This window comes from Oncorhynchus keta, chromosome 34, assembly GCF_023373465.1.
Source record: "Oncorhynchus keta strain PuntledgeMale-10-30-2019 chromosome 34, Oket_V2, whole genome shotgun sequence".
NCBI lineage: Eukaryota > Metazoa > Chordata > Actinopteri > Salmoniformes > Salmonidae > Oncorhynchus > Oncorhynchus keta.
The window spans coordinates 81,703,127-81,725,977 of record NC_068454.1 but is presented as its reverse complement, the minus strand read 5'-3'; the positions used below and the strand labels follow the sequence as shown (position 1 = coordinate 81,725,977).

At 48.4% G+C, this 22,851-nt stretch overlaps 1 protein-coding gene across 1 annotated transcript in view; it reads right to left on the bottom strand.

Moving 5' to 3' along the window:
- The window catches only part of virma (vir like m6A methyltransferase associated), a 71,984-nt gene extending 49,437 nt beyond the window's left edge, over positions 1–22,547 (bottom strand). Inside the window, 15 exon segments of the mRNA XM_052495576.1 lie at positions 5,820–6,055; positions 6,256–6,411; positions 6,504–6,986; positions 10,720–10,802; positions 11,511–12,193; positions 12,330–12,556; positions 12,939–13,076; positions 13,171–13,889; positions 17,348–17,587; positions 17,777–17,896; positions 18,010–18,172; positions 18,284–18,332; positions 19,255–19,341; positions 21,899–22,011; positions 22,392–22,547. Of these exon segments, the coding sequence (XP_052351536.1) occupies positions 5,820–6,055; positions 6,256–6,411; positions 6,504–6,986; positions 10,720–10,802; positions 11,511–12,193; positions 12,330–12,556; positions 12,939–13,076; positions 13,171–13,889; positions 17,348–17,587; positions 17,777–17,896; positions 18,010–18,172; positions 18,284–18,332; positions 19,255–19,341; positions 21,899–22,011; positions 22,392–22,412 (3,518 nt within the window). The 5' untranslated portion in view covers positions 22,413–22,547.
- Between the last annotated feature and the right edge of the window lie 304 nt (positions 22,548–22,851).

Sequence of the window (22,851 nt, the reverse complement as noted above, 5' to 3'; positions counted from 1 at the left end):
TTAAGAACTGGAAGCATAAAAATAGCGCACATATAACAGACCTACCGCTTCTAGACATGCGTTCAGTGAGAATGGCAGATCTATAACTCACATTTCTATGTGAATTTGTTCAGCTTCGCACAAAAAGTTACATACTGTAGCTTTAACGGTATCTATTGGGCCAATAGTGTCCTGGGCGTACCTGTGGTTGAACTGGGCCAACAGTGTCAGACATGTGTGGTTGAACTGGGAATGTGTCAGTGGATCTATAACAGTGGGCACATTTCTATGTGAATTTGTTCAGCTACCTGTGGTTGAACAAATAGTGTCAGTTACATATTGTGGTTGAACAGTGTCTGGGCGGTTGTGGTTGAACTGGGCCAATAGTGTCAGTGGGCGGTACCTGTGGTTGAACTGGGCCAATAGTGTCAGTGGGCGGTACCTGTGGTTGAACTGGGCCAATAGTGTCAGTGGGCGGTACCTGTGGTTGAACTGGGTCAATAGTGTCAGTGGGCGGTACCTGTGGTTGAACTGGGCCAATAGTGTCAGTGGGCTACCTGTGGTTGAACTGGGCCAATAACGTGTCAGGATTGGGTAGAAGGGGATGTGTCCATAGTGCTCTCCAGCGTCTGTCGTAGACCAATCACATTCTCCAACAGGGTCTCCAATGAATCCTCCTCCTTGCACAGCTTCTACACACACACACACAACAGTTACTTCCACTACTTCCGACCAGAGATTTGCATTTATAATCATTACTATGCACAAAGTGTGAGTGTGTGTACCTTGATGTGTTTCTCTAGTGTGTTTAGAGGGTGTGTGTCAGCCTCCTCCCACTGCAGCAGAGCCTTCATCTCTGAGCCAGTCAGAGCCACAGACCTTGGGGCGGGACCAGCCCGGACTCTTCCCCTCCACTCTCCTCCCCACAGCAACCCTGGGTATGAGAAGAGAGAAAGTGACAGAGACAATGATTAATGATAATGGGCGGATCGGCCTTCCCATCGGCAGATAATGGTTGACTGGATAATGGTTGATCATGTTAATAATGGACATGTTTGGGGTTTTTTTACCAGAGGGTCAGTGTTGAGGATCTGTCGTAGGAAGTCCAGCAGAGCAGAGAGGAGTTCAGCCGAGTCTTTCCTGAAGGAGAACACCTGTCTCTTCAACAGAGCACACACACTGGCACTGTGCTTCTTCAGAGCCCTAAAAACACACCTCTTTAAAGTTGAATTTGGTGTTCCACAGGGTTCAGTGCTTTAACCACTACTATTGTCTATATACACATGCTACACTTGCATTGATCTAAATTCCTGGCAGTGAGGAGTGTGTGTGTACCCTTTGAGGTGGTAGAGTCCATAGTCATGTTCTGTGAGGAACATGAGTGTCCTGAGACAGGTGAGGAGCAGAGCGGCACTGCTCTCTCCGTTCCCCAAAACCTCCATCAGAGAGTCGCACACTGATGAGATCATTTCCCGTCCTGGCAGGGCATTGGCCAGTTGCTCAGCCTCTGACACACACCCCTCGGCTGGGTGGGGCACCACCAGAGAGATGTCCTAACACACACACACACACACACAGACAACCCAATGACACACACAAACACATCTGTACACAGAATGATTTGAGATGCACACAAGGCACTGTCAGGAATACAAACACATAACATGTTTAGCAGAGTTCACCCAATGAGTCTTCACATAGACATTTAAATCAAAAGTGTCTATAACACTGTAGAGTCAGAATGACCATAGTGAATGCTTGTGTCTAAACACTGACTTCAGGAACACAAAAATCCCACATAGTGTCTATAACATGGGGTTCTTCTACTGATGCCATAGTAAATCCCAGGACATAGTGTCTATAACACTGTAAGGGGTTCTTCTACATAGAAGACCATAGTGAATCCCAGGACATAGTGTCTATAACACTGTAAGGGGTTCTTCTACATAGACGACCATAGTAAATCCCAGGACATAGTGTCTATAACACTGTGATAAACTCACATAGTTGCTGTTATAAACTCTGAACAGTTGTCACTGACTAGTTAGATATTCATTTTCCAGTGAGCAAACCATTTCTGTACTTAGAGCATTCTTATAACTACATTTCTATCGAGTTTTTGAACTGTCAATAAAACTCAAGAATGCAACTGTTTATGTCAAATAGTTAGGTGTTCTACTTGTAGCCCTGGTTGTCCTGAAAAGAACATGGTAAAACACTTCATTGTGAGACTAAATATAACAGCTGGACATGCAGATAAATGAAAGTCAGATCAATGTCTTGGGACTGATGGGGTTAAACACCTTTCTCTATCCCTCCACCGCTCCCTCTTACCTGGCTCAGCCTGATATATGACCCCCTGCTAGTCTGACACATAGTTCAGACTAAAGAGCATCCACAAAGACCTACATGTTTATGAATATAATACGCACCAATTCACCCCATACCTCTCCATTGTTATCAGCTAGTGGATGAAGTGCATTAGCTTCATACAATACCAGGTGCTTCGTGTGTTACCTGGTCACACAGTGACTGCAGGACAGTTCCCACCAGCTCTGCACAGTGCTGTTGTGGCAGGGTGTGGTCAGCAGCGGGAACCAATAGGGACAGTAGCAGGGGGAAGACATCAGCCAATTGCTCATCTCCAGGGGTGGAGCCAGAGAGCAAGTGTAACGTTGCAATCTTACAGGCTCTCTGGGAAACCAGGGTGTCGAATAGAGAGAGGAGACGCAGGACCTGCCCCCAACCGGGACTCTTACCCTCCACACTGAAAACCACAACCACACATACCGAAATCAAAACCACAACCACACATACCGAAATCAAAACCACAACCACACATACCGAAATCAAACCACAACCACACATACCGAAATCAAAACCACAACCACACATACCGAAATCAAAACCACAACCACACATACCGAAATCAAAACCACAACCACACATACCAAATCAAAACCACAACCACACATACCGAAATCAAAACCACAACCACACATACCGAAATCAAAACCACAACCACACATACCGAAATCAAAACCACAACCACACATACCGAAATCAAAACCACACATACCGAAATCAAAACCACAACCACACATACCGAAATCAAAACCACAACCACACATACCGAAATCAAAACCACAACCACACATACCGAAATCAAAACCACAACCACACATACCGAAATCAAAACCACAACCACACATACCGAAATCAAAACCACAACCACACATACCGAAATCACAACCACAACCACACATACCGAAATCAAAACCACAACCACACATACCGAAATCAAAACCACAACCACACATACCGAAATCAAAACCACAACCACACATACCGAAATCACAACCACAACCACACATACCGAAATCAAAACCACAACCACACATACCAAAATCAAAACCACAACCACACATACCAAAAATCAAAACCACAACCACACATACCGAAATCAAAACCACAACCACACATACCGAAATCAAAACCACAATCACACATACACACATACCGAAATCACAAACACAACCACACATACCGAAATCAAAACCACAATCACACATACCGAAATCACAAACACAATCACACATACCGAAATCAAAACCACAATCACACATACAAATCAAAACCACAATCACACATACCGAAATCAAAACCACAACCACACATACCAAATCAAAACCACAACCACACATACCGAAATCAAAACCACAATCACACATACCGAAATCAAAACAATCACACACCAAATCAAAACCACAATCACACATACCGAAATCAAAACCACAACCACACATACCGAAATCAAAACCACAACCACACATACCGAAATCAAAACAACCACACATACCAAATCAAAACCACAACCACACATACCGAAATCAAAACCACAACCACACATACCGAAATCAAAACCACAACCACACATACCGAAATCAAAAACACAACCACACATACCGAAATCAAAAACACAACCACACATACCGAAATCACAAACACAACCACACATACCGAAATCAAACCACAACCACACATACAAATCAAAACACAATCACACATACATCAAAACCACAATCACACATACCGAAATCACAAACACAACCACACATACCGAAATCACAAACACAACCACACATACCGAAATCAAAACCACAATCACAACCAAATCAAAACCACAATCACACATACCGAAATCACAAACACAACCACACATACCGAAATCAAAACCACAATCACACATACCAAATCAAAACCACAACCACACATACCGAAATCAAAACCACAACCACACATACCGAAATCAAAACCACAACCACACATACCGAAATCAAAACAACAACCACACATACCGAAATCAAAACCACAACCACACATACAAATCAAAAACACAACCACACATACCGAAATCACAAACACAACCACACATGCCATAATCAAAACCACAACCACACATACCGAAATCAAAACCACAACCACACATACCGAAATCAAAACCGCAATCACACATACCGAAATCAAAAACACAACCACACATACCAAATCACAAACACAACCACACATACCGAAATCAAAACCACAACCACACATACCGAAATCAAAACCACAACCACACATACCGAAATCAAAACCAAACCACACACCAAATCAAAACGCAATCACACATACCGAAATCACAAACACAACCACACATACCGAAATCAAAACCACAATCACACATACCGAAATCAAAACCACAACCACACATACCGGAATCAAAACCACAACCACACATACCGAAATCAAAACCACAACCACACATACCGAAATCAAAAACGCAATCACACATACCGAAATCACAAACACAACCACACATACCGAAATCAAAACCACAATCACACATACCGAAATCAAAACCACAACCACACATACCGGAATCAAAACCACAATCACACATACCGAAATCACAAACACAACCACACATACAAATCAAAACCACAATCACACATACCGAAATCAAAACCACAATCACACATACCAAATCAAAACCACAATCACACATACCGAAATCAAAACCACAACCACACATACCGAAATCAAAACCACAATCAAAACAATCAAAACCACAATCACACATACCGAAATCACAAACACAACCACACATACCGGAATCAAAACCACAATCACACATACCGAAATCACAAACACAACCACACATACCGAAATCAAAACCACAATCACACATACCGAAATCAAAACCACAATCACACATACCGAAATCAAAACCACAATCACACATACCGAAATCAAAACCACAACCACACATACCGAAATCAAAACCACAATCACACATACCGGAATCAAAACCACAATCACACATACCGAAATCACAAACACAACCACACATACCGAAATCAAAACCACAATCACACATACTGAAATCAAAACCACAATCACACATACCGAAATCAAAACCACAATCACACATACCGAAATCAAAACCACAACCACACATACCGAAATCAAAACCACAATCACACATACCGAAATTAAAACCACAACCACACATACCGAAATCAAAAACACAACCACACATACCGAAATCACAAACACAACCACACATACCGAAATCACAAACACAACCACACATACCGAAATCAAAAACACAACCACACATACCGAAATCAAAAACACAACCACACATACCATCAGAGAAGGTAGCAAAAAAATATATTAAAAAATTTGATGGTGGTTCTAATATGGACATGAAATATTATCCAAAGCCAATTTGGGATTTATTTGGCTTGCCATCTTAGTTCAAGAGGTGCATAAGGGTGTGTTTGCGACTGTCTTACGGCTGTAGTTCCCCCAGCAGGAATTCCAGCAGGGTCTTCATGATGAGGGTGGCGGTGGGAGACGAGAGGTCAGCCAGCTGGACACACACACGTCGCAGCATGGCCAGCAGCGGAGGACAGCTAGTTCCACACACACACCCGAGGACGTCCGCAAACACACCCCACTGCACCCGCAGGTGCATGCTCCACAACTTCCTGGTGTTCAACGCTACAGCCACGTCCTGGACAGAGATCACCTGGAGGGGGACCAGCACAACACACAACTAGAAATCTGTTTCCCTTCGGTTTAGATGTTTCCAACATGAAAGTCCTACAGCTTTCAATCCTCATGCATTGATTAGTTTGTTAAGTGTCAATCCAACGACCTCCAGACTGTTGCTGATGATGGCTGTAGCAACATGAGAAGCAGCAGGTGTGTGTGTGTGTGTGTGTGTACCTGCGTGCTCTGCATGGGCAGGGGAAGTGGCAGCAGTTCAGACAGCAGGGTGAGGCCAGAGAAGAGTCCCTCTGGTGCTTTCAGTAGAGAGCCCAACACCTCCTTCAGCATCAGAGACCATGTGTTACTGAGCAGAGTCTCCTCTGTGTGGGTCATCTACAGGGGAAATGATACCCAATTTATTACACGCACGCAACACACACACACACACAACATTATGTTAAAGGTCAATCAGAAAAGAGCTCTACCTGTTCGCTGACTCCCTGTGTGAAGGTGAGCAGCACATCTACGATGAGGGCCTGAACCTTGGTCTCCTCCCAGTCTAGACGTCCAGAGGACGGGGCTGAACACACGACCATGTGTAGAGTCACCAACGTGCTCGCCACACGCGTGTCCCTGAACTGGAAGGCCCCGCTGCGCAACAGCTCTGTTAGCATGGTCCGCAGCAGCCTTAGCGTGTTAGCGCACACGCCAAGGATCATACAGCGCTGTGGGGTGGGTCCCATGTGTCCGTGCACACGCCAGGCAGGCAGCAGCACGCTACACAGCTTCTGGAGCACACAAACACACGTGTCCAAGCCCTCCCCAGAAAACAACTGCACCCCTGCTAGACTCCACTTCAGATCTCTCTGCTGAGCCTCTACGGCTGGAGGTGGACAGGCGATCTGGCAGAGGACCCTCAGCGCAGAGATCAGTCCACTTCCTTCTAGAGTCAACACGTTCTGGACGTTCTACAGGGACACACACGGGACAGACAGGACAGAATGGCTTTTCTGTTAGTAATATGACCAATAATACACATTACATCAGCCACACAGTGCATTCGGAAAATATTCAGACCCCTTGACTTTTTCCACATTTGTTACTTTACAGCCTTATTCTAAAACTGATTAAATAGTTTTCCCCCTCAATCTACGCACAATACCCCATAATGACGAAGCAAAAACAGTTTAAAAAAAAAAAACATTGAAAATATAAATAAAAAAATAAATGAAATATCACATTTACATAAGTATTCAGACCCTTTTCTCAATACTTTGTTGAAGCACCTTTTGCAGAGATTACAGCCTTGGGTCTTCTTGGGTATGATGGTACAAGTTTGGCACACCTGTATTTGGGGAGTTTCTCCCATTCTTCTCTGCAGATCCTCTCAAGCTCTGCAGGTTGAATTGGGAGCATTGCTGCACAGCTATTTTTCAGTCTCTCCATAGATGTTCGACGGCTCTGGCTGGGCCACTCAAGGACATTCAGAGACTTGTCCCGAAGCCACTTCTGCATTGTCTTGGCTGTTTGCTTAGAGTTGTTGTCCTGTAGGAAGGTCAACCTTCTCCACAGTCTGAGGTCCTGAGTGCTCTGGAGCAGGTATTCATCTGTTCATCTTTCCCCTGATCCTGACTAGTCTCCCAGTCTCAGATGCTGAAAAAATCCCCACAGCATGATGATGCCACCACCATGCTTCACAGCAGAGATGGTGCCAGGTTTCCTCCAGACTTGAGGCTTGGCATTCAGGCCACAGAGTTCAATCTAGAGCAGAGAATCTTGTTTCATGAGCAGAGAATCTTGTTTCTCATGGTCTGAGAGTCTGTAGGTGCCTTTTGGCAAACTACAAACGGGCTGTCATGTGCCTTTTACTGAGGAGTGGCTTCCGTCTGGCCACTCTACCATAAAGAACTGATTGGTGGAGTGCTGCAGAGATGGTTGTCCTTCTGGAAGGTTCTCCCATATCCACAGAAGAACTCTGGATCATCAGAGTGACCATCTGGTTCTTGGTCCCCCCTGACCAAAGCCCTTCTTCCCCGATTGCTCAGTTTGGCCGGGAGGCCAGCTCTAGGAAGAGTCTTGGTGGTTCCAAACTTCCATTTAAGAATGATGGAGGCCACTGTGTTCTTGGGGACCTTCAATGCTGCAGAAATGTTTTGTTACCCTTCCCCAGATCTGTGCCTCGACACAGTCTTGTCTCTGACCTCTAGGGATAATTCCTTCAACCTCATGGCTTGGTTTTTGCTCTGACATGCACTGTCAACTGTGGGACCTTATATAGACAGGTGTGTGCCAATCAATTTTACCAAATCAATGTTGTAGAAACATCAATCACAGGATGGACTAAAAATTCAAGGGGTCTGAATACTTTACAAAGACAGTCTCTCTCTCTCTCTCTCTCTCTAAGACCTGGGTCTCTGTCTCTGTCTGTCTCAACTCTTTGCATGTCTCTGTCTCTCTCTCTCTCTCTCTCTCTCTCTCTCTCTCTCTCTCTCTCTCTCTCTCTCTCTCTCTCTCTCTCTCTCTCACCGCAGGGCAGCTCTCTAAGCTTTTACTTTTTTTACCAAATGACCTGTCACTGGCATTACACAAAGTATGTGTGTCCATGTATGCTGATGATTAAAGTGTAACGCATCAGCAACCGCAGCTAATGAAGTCACTGAATCCCTTAACAAAGAGTTGCAGTCTGTTTTGGAATGGGTGGCCAGTAATAAACTGGTCCTGAACATCTCTAAAACTAAAACAACTAACTTAAACTTGATACACATCATTCCCTAACCTCAGCTGAATCTGGTAATGAATGGTGTGGCTGTTGAACAAGTGGAGGTGACTAATTTACTTGGTGTTACCTTAGATTGTAAACGGTCATGGTCAAATATAGATTCATTGGTTGGAAAGATGCTTTTTGACACCACACTCCACTCTAGTTGTATCTTATCTTGATTATTGTCCAGTCATATGGTCAAGTGCTGCAAAGAAAGACCTAGTTAGGCTCCAGCTGGCCCAGAACAGAGTGACACGTCTTGCTCTTCATTGTAACAGAGGGCTAATATTAACACTATTTTTTTTAATTTTAGCTTTAGTTAACTCAAGTCAATTGGAACAAAGTTGAGGAAAGACTAGGAACAGTGGGTTAACTGCCTGTTTTTAGAACAAACATTGTACCTTGTCAGCTGGGGTTTGAAAATTCCAGTTTGCATAGTCCAACGCTCTAACCACAGGCTACCCTGACACACAATCACATGCCCTCTCTTGGCTAGAGTTGAGGAAAGACATGCTTCTTATAAAAACAAGGAAGCAATGTGTTGGAAATTTTTTGCACAGTCCCCATGCCAAAACAAATTCAAGGAAGTCTTGTACAGTATTATACAGAGCCATGACTGCCTCCCTTCCATCTTATACAGCACAAGTGAACCGCAAACCTGGTTGAAAAGACCAAATAAACCAACACCTCACGGCACAAGGTCTCTCCCGCATGTGACCTACTTGTTGTGCATATGTACTGACGTATGTATAACCAATCGATGCCACACACACACACACGTTAATGTTTTTAAATTGTCAAGTCTTTTGTCTCAAATGTATTTTTGTTATGTGTCGTACCCCAGTCAGACCCCACCCCAGTCAGACCCCAGTCGGGTAGGACCCCAGTCGGAACTGAGTGGGACCCCACCCCAGTCAGACCCCAGTCAGAACCCCAGTCAGACCCCAGTGGGACCCCAGAAGACCGCAGTCGGTAAGACCCCAGTTGGAACCCCAGTAAGACCTCAGTTGGGAACCCCAGTAAGACCCCAGTCAGAACCCCAGTCAGACCCTAAGAACCCCAATCAGACCCTAGTCAGAACCCCAATAAGACTCTAGTTGGAACCCCAGTCAAAACCCCTGTGGGACCTCAGTGGGAACCCCAGTAAGACCCCAGTCGGAACCCCAGTGGGACCCCAGTGGGACCCCAGTAAGACTAGCTGTCGCCATTGAAGATCCTAATAATTCAAATCAAACTAGCTGACTCCATGGTGAAGGACGTCTCTGCTGAAATCCACCAAGGAGTGGTGCAGAGACCATGCTTTGTGGAATTTAGGTCTGACTATATGAATAAAATAGGATTATGAAACGCTTACCGTGTACCTATGTTTGTCCTTTAGTTGCGTGCCTTTCTTTGTTAGCTGAAATCCATACTTTTTCATGTATGGACACTAATCAAATACAACCACCAACTGTTTTCCCGTTGCTGTTGCTCTAAGATGGCAACTCAGCGCAAATTAGCATTTGTCAATTGAATCTCAACAAGGAAACAGTCGGTGGATGTTTTTGAATAACGTTATTGAAAAAGTATGGATTTCAGCAAAACAAAAGGCACGCAACTACAGAGGACAAACACAGGTACAAGTTAACGTTTCATAATTATAATATATATTTTTTTAAGTATTGACCTTGGGCGAATCGATGTAGTCGTTGCTGAATTCCACAAAGCCTGATCTCTGCTTCACTCGTTGGTGGATTTCATCAGAATCTTCCTTTACAGTGGAGTTTAGTCAGCTAGTTATATCAAAGCAAGTCGGTGTGGGTGTGGGTGTGTGTGTGTGTGTGTGGGTGTGTGTGCGCGCAGGGAGCTGAAGGACTGCAGCCAAGTCATCATTATGAAGGATTAAACAAACAGCAACAACAGGTTATCACTCCTTGGGGACATGTAGTGTAACGGCTCACCTGTTTGATGTAGTCTATGAGGCTGGGGATGCTGCCCATCTCCAACTTCACCTTGTCCAGAGGTTCCAGCCACTGACTCAGCTCTGGAACACAACACCAACACTGACAGGATCACTTAGTGTTGCAAGGAATTCTGAATAGTAGTTTAACACGTTTTTGTTGTTTTTTGGGGGGTACTTTTCTCCCCAATATCGTAATATCCAATTGATAGTAACAGTCTTGTCCGATCGCTGCAACTCCCCTGCGGACTCGGGAGAGGCGAAGGTTGAGAGCCATGTGTCCTCCGAAACACGACCCACCAAGCCGCACAGCTTCTTGAAACACCGCTCGCTTAACCCGGAAGCCAGCCACACCAACATGTTGGAGGAAACACTGTCCAGCTGGCGACCGAAGTCAGCTTGCAGGCGCCCGGCCCGCCACAAGGAGTCGCTAGAGCGTGATAGGACGAGGAAATCCCAGCCGGCCAAACCCTCCCCTAACCCGGACGACGCTGGGCCAATTGTGCGCCGCCTCATGGGTCTCCCGGTCACGGCCGACTGTGATGCAGCCTGGGATCGAATCCGTCGATGCAGTGCCATAGACCGCTGCGCCACTTGGGAGGCCTTCAACACATTTCTAAGGGGTGATGGGTAGGGCTATGTCATTACAATGATACAGTCGGGTGTAGAAGTATTTTTAAGGTGAAGGTTTAGGGACTACCAGTTCACCCATTGTTGATAAGGTTGGTTTGGAGTTATAGGTCAGAGGTTAGGGGTTAAGGTTGTTATAGTCAGGGGTCAGGAGCTACGCACCCTGTAGTTTAGCGTTGGTGTCATCAGCCTTGGCCAGGATGAGTAGAGGAGCAGCGTGTTGTTCCATGTTACGGAGATCACTGGAGTTCTGAACCACCATCAGCACCAGCATACACGCATAGTTATAGGTCACCGCCTTCCGGGCCTTGGCCTCCCCGTGTCCGTCCTTGCTGTGGTGCTGCAGCAGCGTAACCAGACAGGAGAGGTTGTTCTCCAGGCTGAAGACGTGGGCCACAGCGCTCCTCCCAGTCTGTGTGAAGGTGATGAGGTAGAGGGCATGGAGCATGCTCAGTACCTCCGCACTGTCCCCCTCCTCTAGCCCCACCCCTCCCTCCCCGCCGGCAGTCACGTGACTCATCAGCTCAGACACGCTCTGGAGGGCATGCAGCGCCTGCATCAGCCACACCCCCAAACCCTCTTCACCCAATCCGGGGCCCGAGAACCCGCCGTCGCCCCCAGTGACCATAGGCTCCTCTCCCTCAACCTCGGCGATGGTTGCTAGGAGGCGGAGCAGCAGGTTGGTTGGCGTGGGCTGGGCCAGCATGAAAAGCAGTCCTGATTGGGTGAGAGACAGAAAGTGCAGGACTTCCCTGGTGGCGTGAGTGACACCTGTATGCCCTGCTGCCACTGCTGCTGACAACACCACTGCCGAGCTCTCCAGGAAGTGACATGCATGCATGTACCTGTGGGGTGGGGGGGAGAGTTATTAGTACAAATGACTGTGTGTGTGTGTGTGTGTGTGTGTGTGTGTGTGTGTGTGTGTGTGTGTGTGTGTGTGTGTGTGTGTGTGTGTGTGTGTGTGTTCTGTGTTGTACCTACCTGTACAGTGTAGGGTAGGGGTCGTCTCTCTCCTGTGGACCAGTAATGCGTGCGGTTGTAGGGAAGGCCTTTCCAGGGGGCTGGACCATGGTGTGGGGGGCGGTCTCTAAAAGGTGATGTAACTCTTCTAGAACTCCAGCCAACCTATCCAGCTCAGCCTCGCTGACAGAGGAGGGGCCTAATGATGTCTCCTCCTCCATGGCTATGTCAGGCTCCTCCCCCTCATCCTGAAAAAAAAAACCCGCTAATAATTATTATATATTTTTTATATATATTTTTTACCTTTATTTAACTAGGCAAGTCAGTTAAGAACAAATTCTTATTTTCAATGATGGCCAAGGAACAGTGGGTTAACTGCCTGTTCAGGGGCAGAACGACAGATTTGTACCTTGTCAGCTCGGGGATTCGAACTTGCAACTAGTCCAACGCTCTTACCACTAGGCTACCCTACCGCCCCATATACTGATATACTGTAGTAATTATATGGACAGTAGAACCTCAGTCATAGAAATCCCAGAGTTCCACACTGAACTGGGAACTGGTTATGAAATGGGAAACTTTATCAGACCCTGTTCTTAAAACGCAGATCTCCAGTCAGCGTGTGCTTACCTGCAGAGGCTCGCTCCAGGCTGCCGCTGTGCTCTGCAGGTCAGTCATAACCTCATAGGCGTGGCCTTTCTGAAGAATGGCGTTGCCCGCGGTTACCACACGCACAGTTTCCTCCCCCAGGAACAGCTGCACCAACCGCTGCGGGGGGGAACACACAACCTCAGTTAGAAACACACGCAGCCTCTCTATTATAAGGTCTTCATGTGTACCGTATGTCTATGGCCCCTCTCACCTGGTATCCACTCCTCTCTATCTCCCCCTCCTGTAGGAAGGCCTCCACACCAGCGGGGGCACTGGTCAGAGCATCCAGAGCCCTTAGGATACACAGCTTCAGTGTGGACGACACATGGTCCACCTGGAGCAGCTCCAGTAGGAGCTCCAGGGCTCCCTCGTGCAGCAGCGCAGTGAGGCCCTGTGGGCACTCGGCCAAGCAGGAAGCCAGCTTAGCTCCAGCTTTCAGCTGCCTGAGGTTTAGAGCAATGGGTTGGGTCAGCGCTATCTCCATACTAAGACCCTGGAGAGCCCATTGGACCAGAGCTCCAATAGGCCCCTCCCATTCCCCCTGTCCAATCAGAAAGCCCAGACCTCTAGCAAGCAGCCCTGATGCCTGCTCTAGGGCCGTGACCCAGCGGGAGTCACGGTCCTCTCCTATCCCAGCCAGGAGCTCTCTCATCTGGGCAACAACCTCAACCTCTGCCCCTTCTCCACCTCCAGCTCCCTCTGGACCAACACACACAGCCCCCCTAGCCCTCTCCAGCTGGGAGTCGAAGCGGGTCTTGTAGGGAGGGGTGAAGTAGAGCAGTGGGCGTAGCTCTCTTTCATAGGGGTCGTACTGGACTGGGGGCACAGAGGCCAGGTCTTCAGGGGTATAGTCAATGTCAAAACTGGGCAGCTTAAAACTCCCATTGTCCAAGTCATCCTCATCACTACTGATCTCCTCATAACCATCACCTGGAGAGAGGAGGGAGGGTGAGAGAAGGAGGGTGAGGGAGGGAAAAATATTGTAAAACAACAAAAACACAAACACAGCAAAAGAAAAGGCCTCACAACACTTACATAAGTGCTAAAACATTAATAACATTAATTACAGTTCACTCAACCAATGTTAGAGAACCACAGCAGACAGGCACAGTTAGTTTGTCATGTAAGGGGATCTGATACTACAGCAGCAACAGCCATGGCTCTAAGCCTTATGATTACAGCTGGTTAGGCTGGTTATAACAGCACTGAGCAGGGTGTAGGGGTCTGAGCAGGGTGTAGGGGTCTGAGCAGGGTGTAGGGGTCTGAGCAGGGTGTAGGGGTCTGAGCAGGGTGTAGGGGTCTGAGCAGGGTGGAGGGGTCTGAGCAGGGTGTAGGGTTGAGGGGTCTGAGCAGGGTGGAGGGGTCTGAGCAGGGTGGAGGGGTCTGAGCAGGGTGTAGGGGTCTGAGCAGGGTGTAGGGGTCTGAGCAGGGTGTAGGGGTCTGAGCAGGGTGGAGGGGTCTGAGCAGGGTGGAGGGGTCTGAGCAGGGTGGAGGGGTCTGAGAAGGGTGGAGGGGTCTGAGCAGGGTGTAGGGTTGAGGGGTCTGAGCAGGGTGGAGGGGTCTGAGCAGGGTGTAGGGGTCTGAGCAGGGTGGAGGGGTCTGAGCAGGGTGTAGGGGTCTGAGCAGGGTGTAGGGGTCTGAGCAGGGTGTAGGGGTCTGAGCAGGGTGTAGGGGTCTGAGCAGGGTGGAGGGGTCTGAGCAGGGTGTAGGGGTCTGAGCAGGGTGTAGGGGTCTGAGCAGGGTGTAGGGGTCTGAGCAGGGTGGAGGGGTCTGAGCAGGGTGGAGGGGTCTGAGCAGGGTGGAGGGTTGAGCGTCTGAGCAGGGTGTAGGGGTCTGAGCAGGTTGTAGGGGTCTGAGCAGGGTGTAGGGGTCTGAGCAGGGTGGAGGGGTCTGAGCAGGGTGGAGGGGTCTGAGCAGGGTGGAGGGGTCTGAGCAGGGTGGAGGGGTCTGAGCAGGGTGGAGGGGTCTGAGCAGGGTGGAGGGGTCTGAGCAGGGTGTAGGGTTGAGGGGTCTGAGCAGGGTGTATGGGTCTGAGCAGGGTGTAGGGTTGAGGGGTCTGAGCAGGGTGTAGGGGTCTGAGCAGGGTGTAGGGGTCTGAGCAGGGTGTAGGGGTTGAGGGGTCTGAGCAGGGTGTAGGGGTCTGAGCAGGGTGTAGGGGTCTGAGCAGGGTGTAGGGGTCTGAGCAGGGTGTAGGGGTCTGAGCAGGGTGTAGGGGTCTGAGCAGGGTGTAGGGTTGAGCGTCTGAGCAGGGTGTAGGGGTCTGAGCAGGTTGTAGGGGTCTGAGCAGGGTGTAGGGTTGAGCGTCTGAGCAGGGTGTAGGGGTCTGAGCAGGGTGTAGGGGTCTGAGCAGGGTGTAGGGGTCTGAGCAGGGTGGAGGGGTCTGAGCAGGGTGGAGGGGTCTGAGCAGGGTGGAGGGGTCTGAGCAGGGTGTAGGGTTGAGCGTCTGAGCAGGGTGTAGGGGTCTGAGAAGGGTGTAGGGGTCTGAGCAGGGTGTAGGGGTCTGAGCAGGGTGTAGGGGTCTGAGCAGGGTGTAGGGTTGAGCGTCTGAGCAGGGTGTAGGGGTCTGAGCAGGGTGTAGGGTTGAGGGGTCTGAGCAGGGTGTAGGGGTCTGAGCAGGGTGTAGGGGTCTGAGCAGGGTGTAGGGGGTCTGAGCAGGGTGTAGGGGTCTGAGCAGGGTGGAGGGGTCTGAGCAGGGTGGAGGGGGGTCTGAGCAGGGTGGAGGGGTCTGAGCAGGGTGTAGGGTCTGAGCAGGGTGTAGGGGTCTGAGCAGGGTGTAGGGGTCTGAGCAGGGTGTAGGGGTCTGAGCAGGGTGTAGGGTTGAGCGGATCTGAGCAGGGTGGAGGGGTCTGAGCAGGGTGTAGGGTTGAGCGTCTGAGCAGGGTGTAGGGGTCTGAGCAGGGTGTAGGGTTGAGGGGTCTGAGCAGGGTGTAGGGGTCTGAGCAGGGTGTAGGGCTGAGGTCTAAGCAGGGTGGAGGGGTCTGAGCAGGGTGTAGGGTGTGAGGGGTCTGAGCAGGGTTTGGGTTGAGGGGTCTGAGAGGGGTGGACGGGTCTGAGCAGGGTGGGTGGGGTCTGAGCAGGGTGGAGGGGTTTGAACAGGGTGTAGGGTTGAGGGTCTGACTGAGCAGGGTGTAGGATTGAGGGTCTGAGCAGGGTGGAGGGGTCTGAGCAGGGTGGAAGGGTCTGAGCAGGGTGTAGGGTTGAGGGGTCTGAGCAGGGTGTAGGGTTGAGGGGTCTGAGCAGTGTGTAGGGTTGAGGGGTCTGAGCAGGGTGTAGGGTTGAGGGGTCTGAGCAGTGTGTAGGGTTGAGGGGTCTGAGCAGGGTGTAGGGTTGAGGGGTCTGAGAAAGGTGTAGGGGTCTGAGCAGGGTGTAGGGTTGAGGGTCTGAGAAAGGTGTAGGGTTGAGGGTCTCAGCAGGGTGTAGGGTTAGGGTGTGTAGGGTTGAGGGGTCTGAGAAGGGTGTAGTGTTGAGGGGTCTGAGAAAGGTGTAGGGGTCTGAGCAGGGTGTAGGGTTGAGGGGTCTGAGAAAGGTGTAGGGTTGAGGGGTCTCAGCAGGGTGTAGGGTTAGGGTGTAGGGTTGAGGGGTCTGAGAAAGGGTGTAGGGGTCTGAGCAGGGTGGAAGAGTCTGAGAAGGGTGGAGGGGTCTGAGAAGGGTGTAGGGTGCAGGGGTCTGAGCAGGGTGTAGGGTTAGGGTTGAGGGGTCTGAGCAGGGTGGAGGGGTCTGAGCAGGGTGTAGGGTGGAGGGGGTCTGAGCAGGGTGTAGGGTTGAGGTGTCTGAGCAGGGTGTAGGGTTGAGGTGGAGGGGTCTGAGCAGGGTGTAGGGTTGAGGGGTCTGAGAAGGGTGTAGGATTAGGGGTCTGAGCAGGGTGTAGGGTGGAGGGGTCTGAGCAGGGTGTAGGGTGGAGGGGTCTGAGAAGGGTGTAGGGTGGAGGGGTCTGAGAAGGGTGTAGGGTGGAGGGGTCTGAGAAGGGTGTAGGATTGAGGGGTCTGAGCAGGGTGTAGGGTTGAGGGGTCTGAGCAGGGTGTAGGGTTGAGGGGTCTGAGCAGGGTGGAGGGGTCTGAGCAGGTTGGAGGGTTCTGAGCAGGGTGGAAGGGTCTGAGCAGGGTGTAGGGTGGAGGGGTCTGAGCAGGGTGTAGGGTTGAGGGGTCTGAGCAGGATGTAGGGTTGAGGGGTCTGAGCAGGGTGTAGGGTTGAGGGGTCTGAGCAGGGTGTAGGGTTGAGGGGTCTGAGCAGGGTGTAGGGTTGAGGGGTCTGAGCAGGGTTAGGGTTGAGGGGTCTGAGAAGGGTGTAGGGTTGAAGGGTCTGAGAAGGGTGTAGGGTTGAGGGGTCTGAGCAGCATGCCGAGGCACACACAAACTGTCTGTCCTGCCGTCACACAGGACCCCCCCTACCTTCCTCCATCTCTTCCTCCTCCTCACCCTCCTCCTCTTCCTCCTCCTCATCCTCAGGGGCGCTACACTCCGTCCGTGCATCGTCCTCTTCTTCCGGCTCTTCATCCTCTTCCTCCTCGCCCTCTTCCTCAGGCTCGGCGTCTGAGTAGGGTTCGTCGGCAGGCAGTGAGCTGCGCTCAGGTGAGACCGCCTCCAGGTAGTCCTCCCCTCTTTCAGTCGGCTCCGCCTTGGCCACTCCAACTGAGACAGTCACCATGGACACCACAGTCGGTTATCAAGGCAACCAAAGAGGGCATCAGGTATACACAGATACAAGCTTGCACAAATACATGGAAACGCTTCTTTTGGCAAGGTTAGCAAGTTGAATATACAGTATGAAATCTGTCCCTGTGAGATGAACATAGAGACGCAGAGAAGTGTGTGTGTTACCGGTCACTGGGACCGGCTCCTCATCATCATCATCTGGTGGGGGTGGTCCAGGAGGGGTGCGGGGGCCTCTGGGAGCTGGTCTGGGGGGACTGCCATTATACTGCTCCTCCTTATCCCACTCTGAGACACACACACACAGTTGAGTCCACCTTGTGTTTTCCTTTTTGCCATGGGAAATATGATAGTATTGTGATAGTGGTATCCTGGCAACTCTACTATGAGTCTTCACTCACCTTGTTTGATGATCCTCTTGAGGCCCGTCTGTTGTTGGGGGGGTGGGGGAGGGGGAGGTGGGGGAGAGTCCCGGTCGTGACCATGTGACCTTTCTGCTGTACCGTACACTGCCACCGTCAGACTGGTGTACCATCCACGCAGCACCAGACCATCTGTGTTCACCTACACAACACACACACTCACCATTACAAACACACAGCGACACACACAACACAGTTCACCTGTAGAGAGAACAGTGACCTTTCTACAGACAGAGGGGGAAGGAGTCTTTACCTTTCCATTGGGCCTGAAAACGATGGACTTGTTTTCGTCATATTCAAAACTGTAAGGACGAGACAGCGAGAGAAAGAGAGACAGAATTATCACATTTTCATTAGTGTACTGCAAGTTCTCTCTCAGGTGAACAACGGCCTGTGAGCGCTTGACTAACATTAGGTTGTGCCTGTGTTCTCGGTTGGAATGATCGATGTGGCATTCTGGGTTCTATATTCTGTTGTGTGTGATTCTGCAGGTGCAGCAACAGGGCTAAGTGTCTGGTGACCCGTCTCGGAGTGAACAAGGACTAAGACAGTAGTCACAGATTGGTCTCTGCCCTGACAGCTTCTACAGGTGAGACTTGAGCTCTCAAATACTTTTATAGACACATTCTGGGAAGTGAAAAAATGGGAGGGGTGGGGAGAGAGAAATAGACAGATACTGGGAGGGCAGGAGCAACAGAGAGAGACAGAGGAAGAGGTAGAGAGAGAGGGATACAGACAGAGAGAGACAGAGGTAGAGAGAGAGGGATACAGACAGAGAGAGGAAGAGGTAGAGAGAGAGGGATACAGACAGAGAGAGACAGAGGTAGAGAGAGAGGGATACAGACAGAGAGAGGAAGAGGTAGAGAGAGAGGGATACAGACAGAGAGAGGAAGAGGTAGAGAGAGAGGGATACAGACAGAGAGAGGAAGAGGTAGAGAGAGAGGGATACAGACAGAGAGAGGAAGAGGTAGAGAGAGAGGGATACAGACAGAGAGAGGAAGAGGTAGAGAGAGAGGGATACAGACAGAGAGAGACAGAGGTAGAGACAGAGGGATACAGAGCTTGAGAGAAGTAGAGGTATAGTCGAGAACCACTCTTTGGAAACAAGTGCTTTAATGAATACTTTTAAGTGCTATCCTCTGGGTCCACATTGTACATTTCTGTTGTATATGTCTTTTACACAAACACATTCAATTCAAATAGAATGTACAAAGTGTTACTGACCTGCCCAGTCTGTGGAAGCAGGCGCTGCTGGGTTTAGTGAGGTTGTTGAAGAAAAGCTCCAGCTGGAAGGAATGAGGCGATGTCTCCCTGGAAACACAGACAGGAACAGGATATGACATCACCACTTAGCCCCCCTTTCAGCCACATGAGAGATCCTGTCTGTCCGGCTACGATTACCTCACAAATCACCCAACTACCCGGTGAGAATGAGGCCAAACTGAACATTACAGCTCTGGAGCCTCATTTATCAATTAATTGTTTTATTTTACCTTTATTTAACTAGGCAAGTCAGTTAAGAACAAATTCTTATTTTCAATGACGGCCTAGGAACAGTGGGTTAACTGCCTGTTCAGGGGCAGAATGACAGATTTGTACCTTGTCAGCTCGGGGGTTTGAACTAGTCCAACGCTCTAACCACTAGGCTACCCTGCCGCCCCAAATCAATATTGAGTAGAAACTTCTATAAAATACTTCTTAAGAACGGAATTTAGAATGTTCGTAAACATAGAAAAAGTTTGATTTATCAAACAATCCTACGAGCTTCATGCGTAGACTGGAAGGAGATAATCGCTGATAAATATCAAATGTTCTCAGCCTCAGTGCTCGTGCACGACCTTGGCTATTTGCATTTTGAAGTGCCCCCAATTAATCATACATGGTCAAAATCATCCCTTTAAAGCCTGTGGGGAATATACCACACCGTACCAGGATATACAACGTCACAACCAAAGAAAGCTAAGAAAATAGGAAGTGCTAGTGTCAGAGATTGAGTACCACCAAAAGGTTTTATTTGTCTCTCTCAGTTGTGGCTTGACCAGTAAAACATTAAGACAATGAGTTGCATTAGCAATGGCAAATCTACATCAAATGAGTAGACAACAGTCAGGAATAAGCCATCCATCCTCAACAGCTCCTTCCTGTAGGCGTATAGGCCAACATTGGCCACCACATTCAGCAGCGTCTTCTGCCCATCTCATAAATGATCACCTGCACATTAAGAGTGGAAGCCTTTTCTGTCCACATAGTTCAACTCGTTTTGGGATGGTGCTTTTATGGCGATGTGGGTGGCGTCTATTGCTCTGTTCGTATTTGGGAACCCATTGATGGCAAAGAAACCCCTCTTGACTTCAACCTGTTGGGCGACGGTGTAAGGAAATTGTACATTACAGTTTGTTTTACTGATGATTGCATCCAAAACACTGTCTCATCGAAGCTGTGAGATGCCGATCGGCAAGCTCCCGATGCCAAAAACCTGAGGGTGGACAGCACTTGGATGTGCACCGGAATGGCATGCGGTTTCCTTTTTAAAGTAAGTCTTAAGTCCTCACAAAAATCCTAGAAGATTGGCTCATCAGATATAATTTCCCAAAACCAATCAGTACTTTCTGAGAAAGATCATACTACTGCACAGATCCTACTGCTGTTGGAGCTACGAACACAAGCATTTCACTCCACCTGCAATAACATCTGTTAAATATGTGTCAAATTTGATCAACCTCTCATTCAATTTCCCATTATTTAAAGTCTTTTATCATATTTCAACAATGGTTTCACTTTCACACGTGCCTCTAACTTTGGGCTCCCGAGTTGCGCAGCAGTCTAAGGCAAGAGGCGTGTGAAAGTGCAAGAGGCATCCCAACAGTCCCTGGTTCAAATCACATCCTGCCGTGATTGGGCGTCCCATAGGGTGGCGCACAATTGGCCCAGCATCGTCTGGGTTTGGCCGGGGTAGGCCGTCATTGTAAATAAGAATTTGTTCTTAACTGACTTGCCTAGTTAAATAAAGTTTAAATAAATGTAACAAATGACTGTACTTTATGTGAATTATTATAGTAACAAATGCACTGGTGGTCAAATTATATGCCTGTCAAGATATGTTACATGAATTCACAATGGAAATACAATAACATCCAAAAATGATTGAATTATTACTCCATCACAATTTCAGACATTTTCAACATATATTTCCCCCCATTCTACGCTTGACAGTTCACTTACACCTCAATCACACCTACAGCGTCATTGCGCTTTGGTACACTAGAAGTACATTCATTTCCAATGGAATGCTGCGTTTGCCTTGCAGAATTGCATTACAGTCTGTTCTATGTGGTGCATACATTGGATTTTTTGAATTTATGCATCAAATTGTATGGTTTGACATTAATGGTAGCAGAAGGTGAATTTACGTTGAACACATATCCAGATGACGCTCGTACCATTTTGCTCAATAAGGCTGTAGGTGTGAACAAGGCATTATTCCACCACATGGCACTGTGGTCATGGAAAATGTTCCTATTGATAAATCGCACACTTTGCATGTAAATGATCCCACGCATGGTTTACGCACATATTTGTGCCTATGCATGATTGTTTGAGGCCGCACACTTTGAGTGGAAAGGATCCACGCATAGGTTTATTTTGTGCATGATTGTTTGAGGCCGCTTTTTTAAAATTGAACCTTTATTTAACTAAGCATAAGGACAACTGGTTTAGGGGCAGAACACATATTTGTGCCTATGGATGATTGTTTGAGGCCCCTGAAGTTCCCCTCATACACATCCCAGTCTCAGATGTCACATGCACATAGCTAGTAGTATATATTTATTTAGCTCTCCCTTATACACCTTGAATGATGGTTTCTTACCCGAATGCCCGGTTGTCTGGCAGGCTGGTGTGTGCTTTAATTCCAGGAGGAATGACGCGCACCTCTGTGATCAGGACCCCACACGGGAACCGCACCACATCCACATTGGTCAGCTACAGACAGAACACATTTTAATAATTTCACTGTAAGGCCTACCACATCCGTTGTATTCAGCATATGTGAAAAATAAAATGTTATTAGATTTTTATTTTAGACCATGTTCATCTGCAGACAGTAACTGTATGCTATATCTGTAAAGATGAACAGTCTGTAAACTGTCTGTGTCACGTAAACAGTGTGAGTCGCTAACGAGCAAGTAAACATACACGTTAGCTGTGTGAGTAACAAGCGGGTAAACAATCTGCGCACACACCGTTGCCGACTGTCCCGTTATCCGTTATGGCTAGCTAGTTTCGCGTATCCCTATCCCCGCCGCAACTGTAGAAGAGACCACTGAATATAAGAACCCGTGACCTACTTAAAAACTTAATACCTTTTTTAGGAAACAATGCATCACACTTAGTTTGGAAGGACGATTGAGTTATTATGCAAGGTGGCCACCGTGTTTGCATTAGCCTAGGGGAACGGGGGGATCAGAAATCGTAGTTAGCTAGCTAACTGGAATCTCAGCAAAGTACACTCCTGGGATAAAATAGCAAGTGGTATTAACAAATTTAGCTACCTCTGCACTTTGATGTTTGAACGTATCCAGAAAAAGTAGCTCCGTTAAAGTGTCCCCGCCATGTTTTTCTGTTTTCACTTGGGGTAAACTTCCGGATCTAGCCACAACGGTTTCCGGGTTTCAAAACCTGACGGCAAGCAGTTCTGTAAAGACAGACCCTGAATCAACTTAAACCGAATTTTTTCTAATGAGTAAAAATACAAACTGATCTGAAATCGGTGCATATTGGAGAGTTCATCCAACGTTATTCAGGCTTCTGGCAATGGCACTC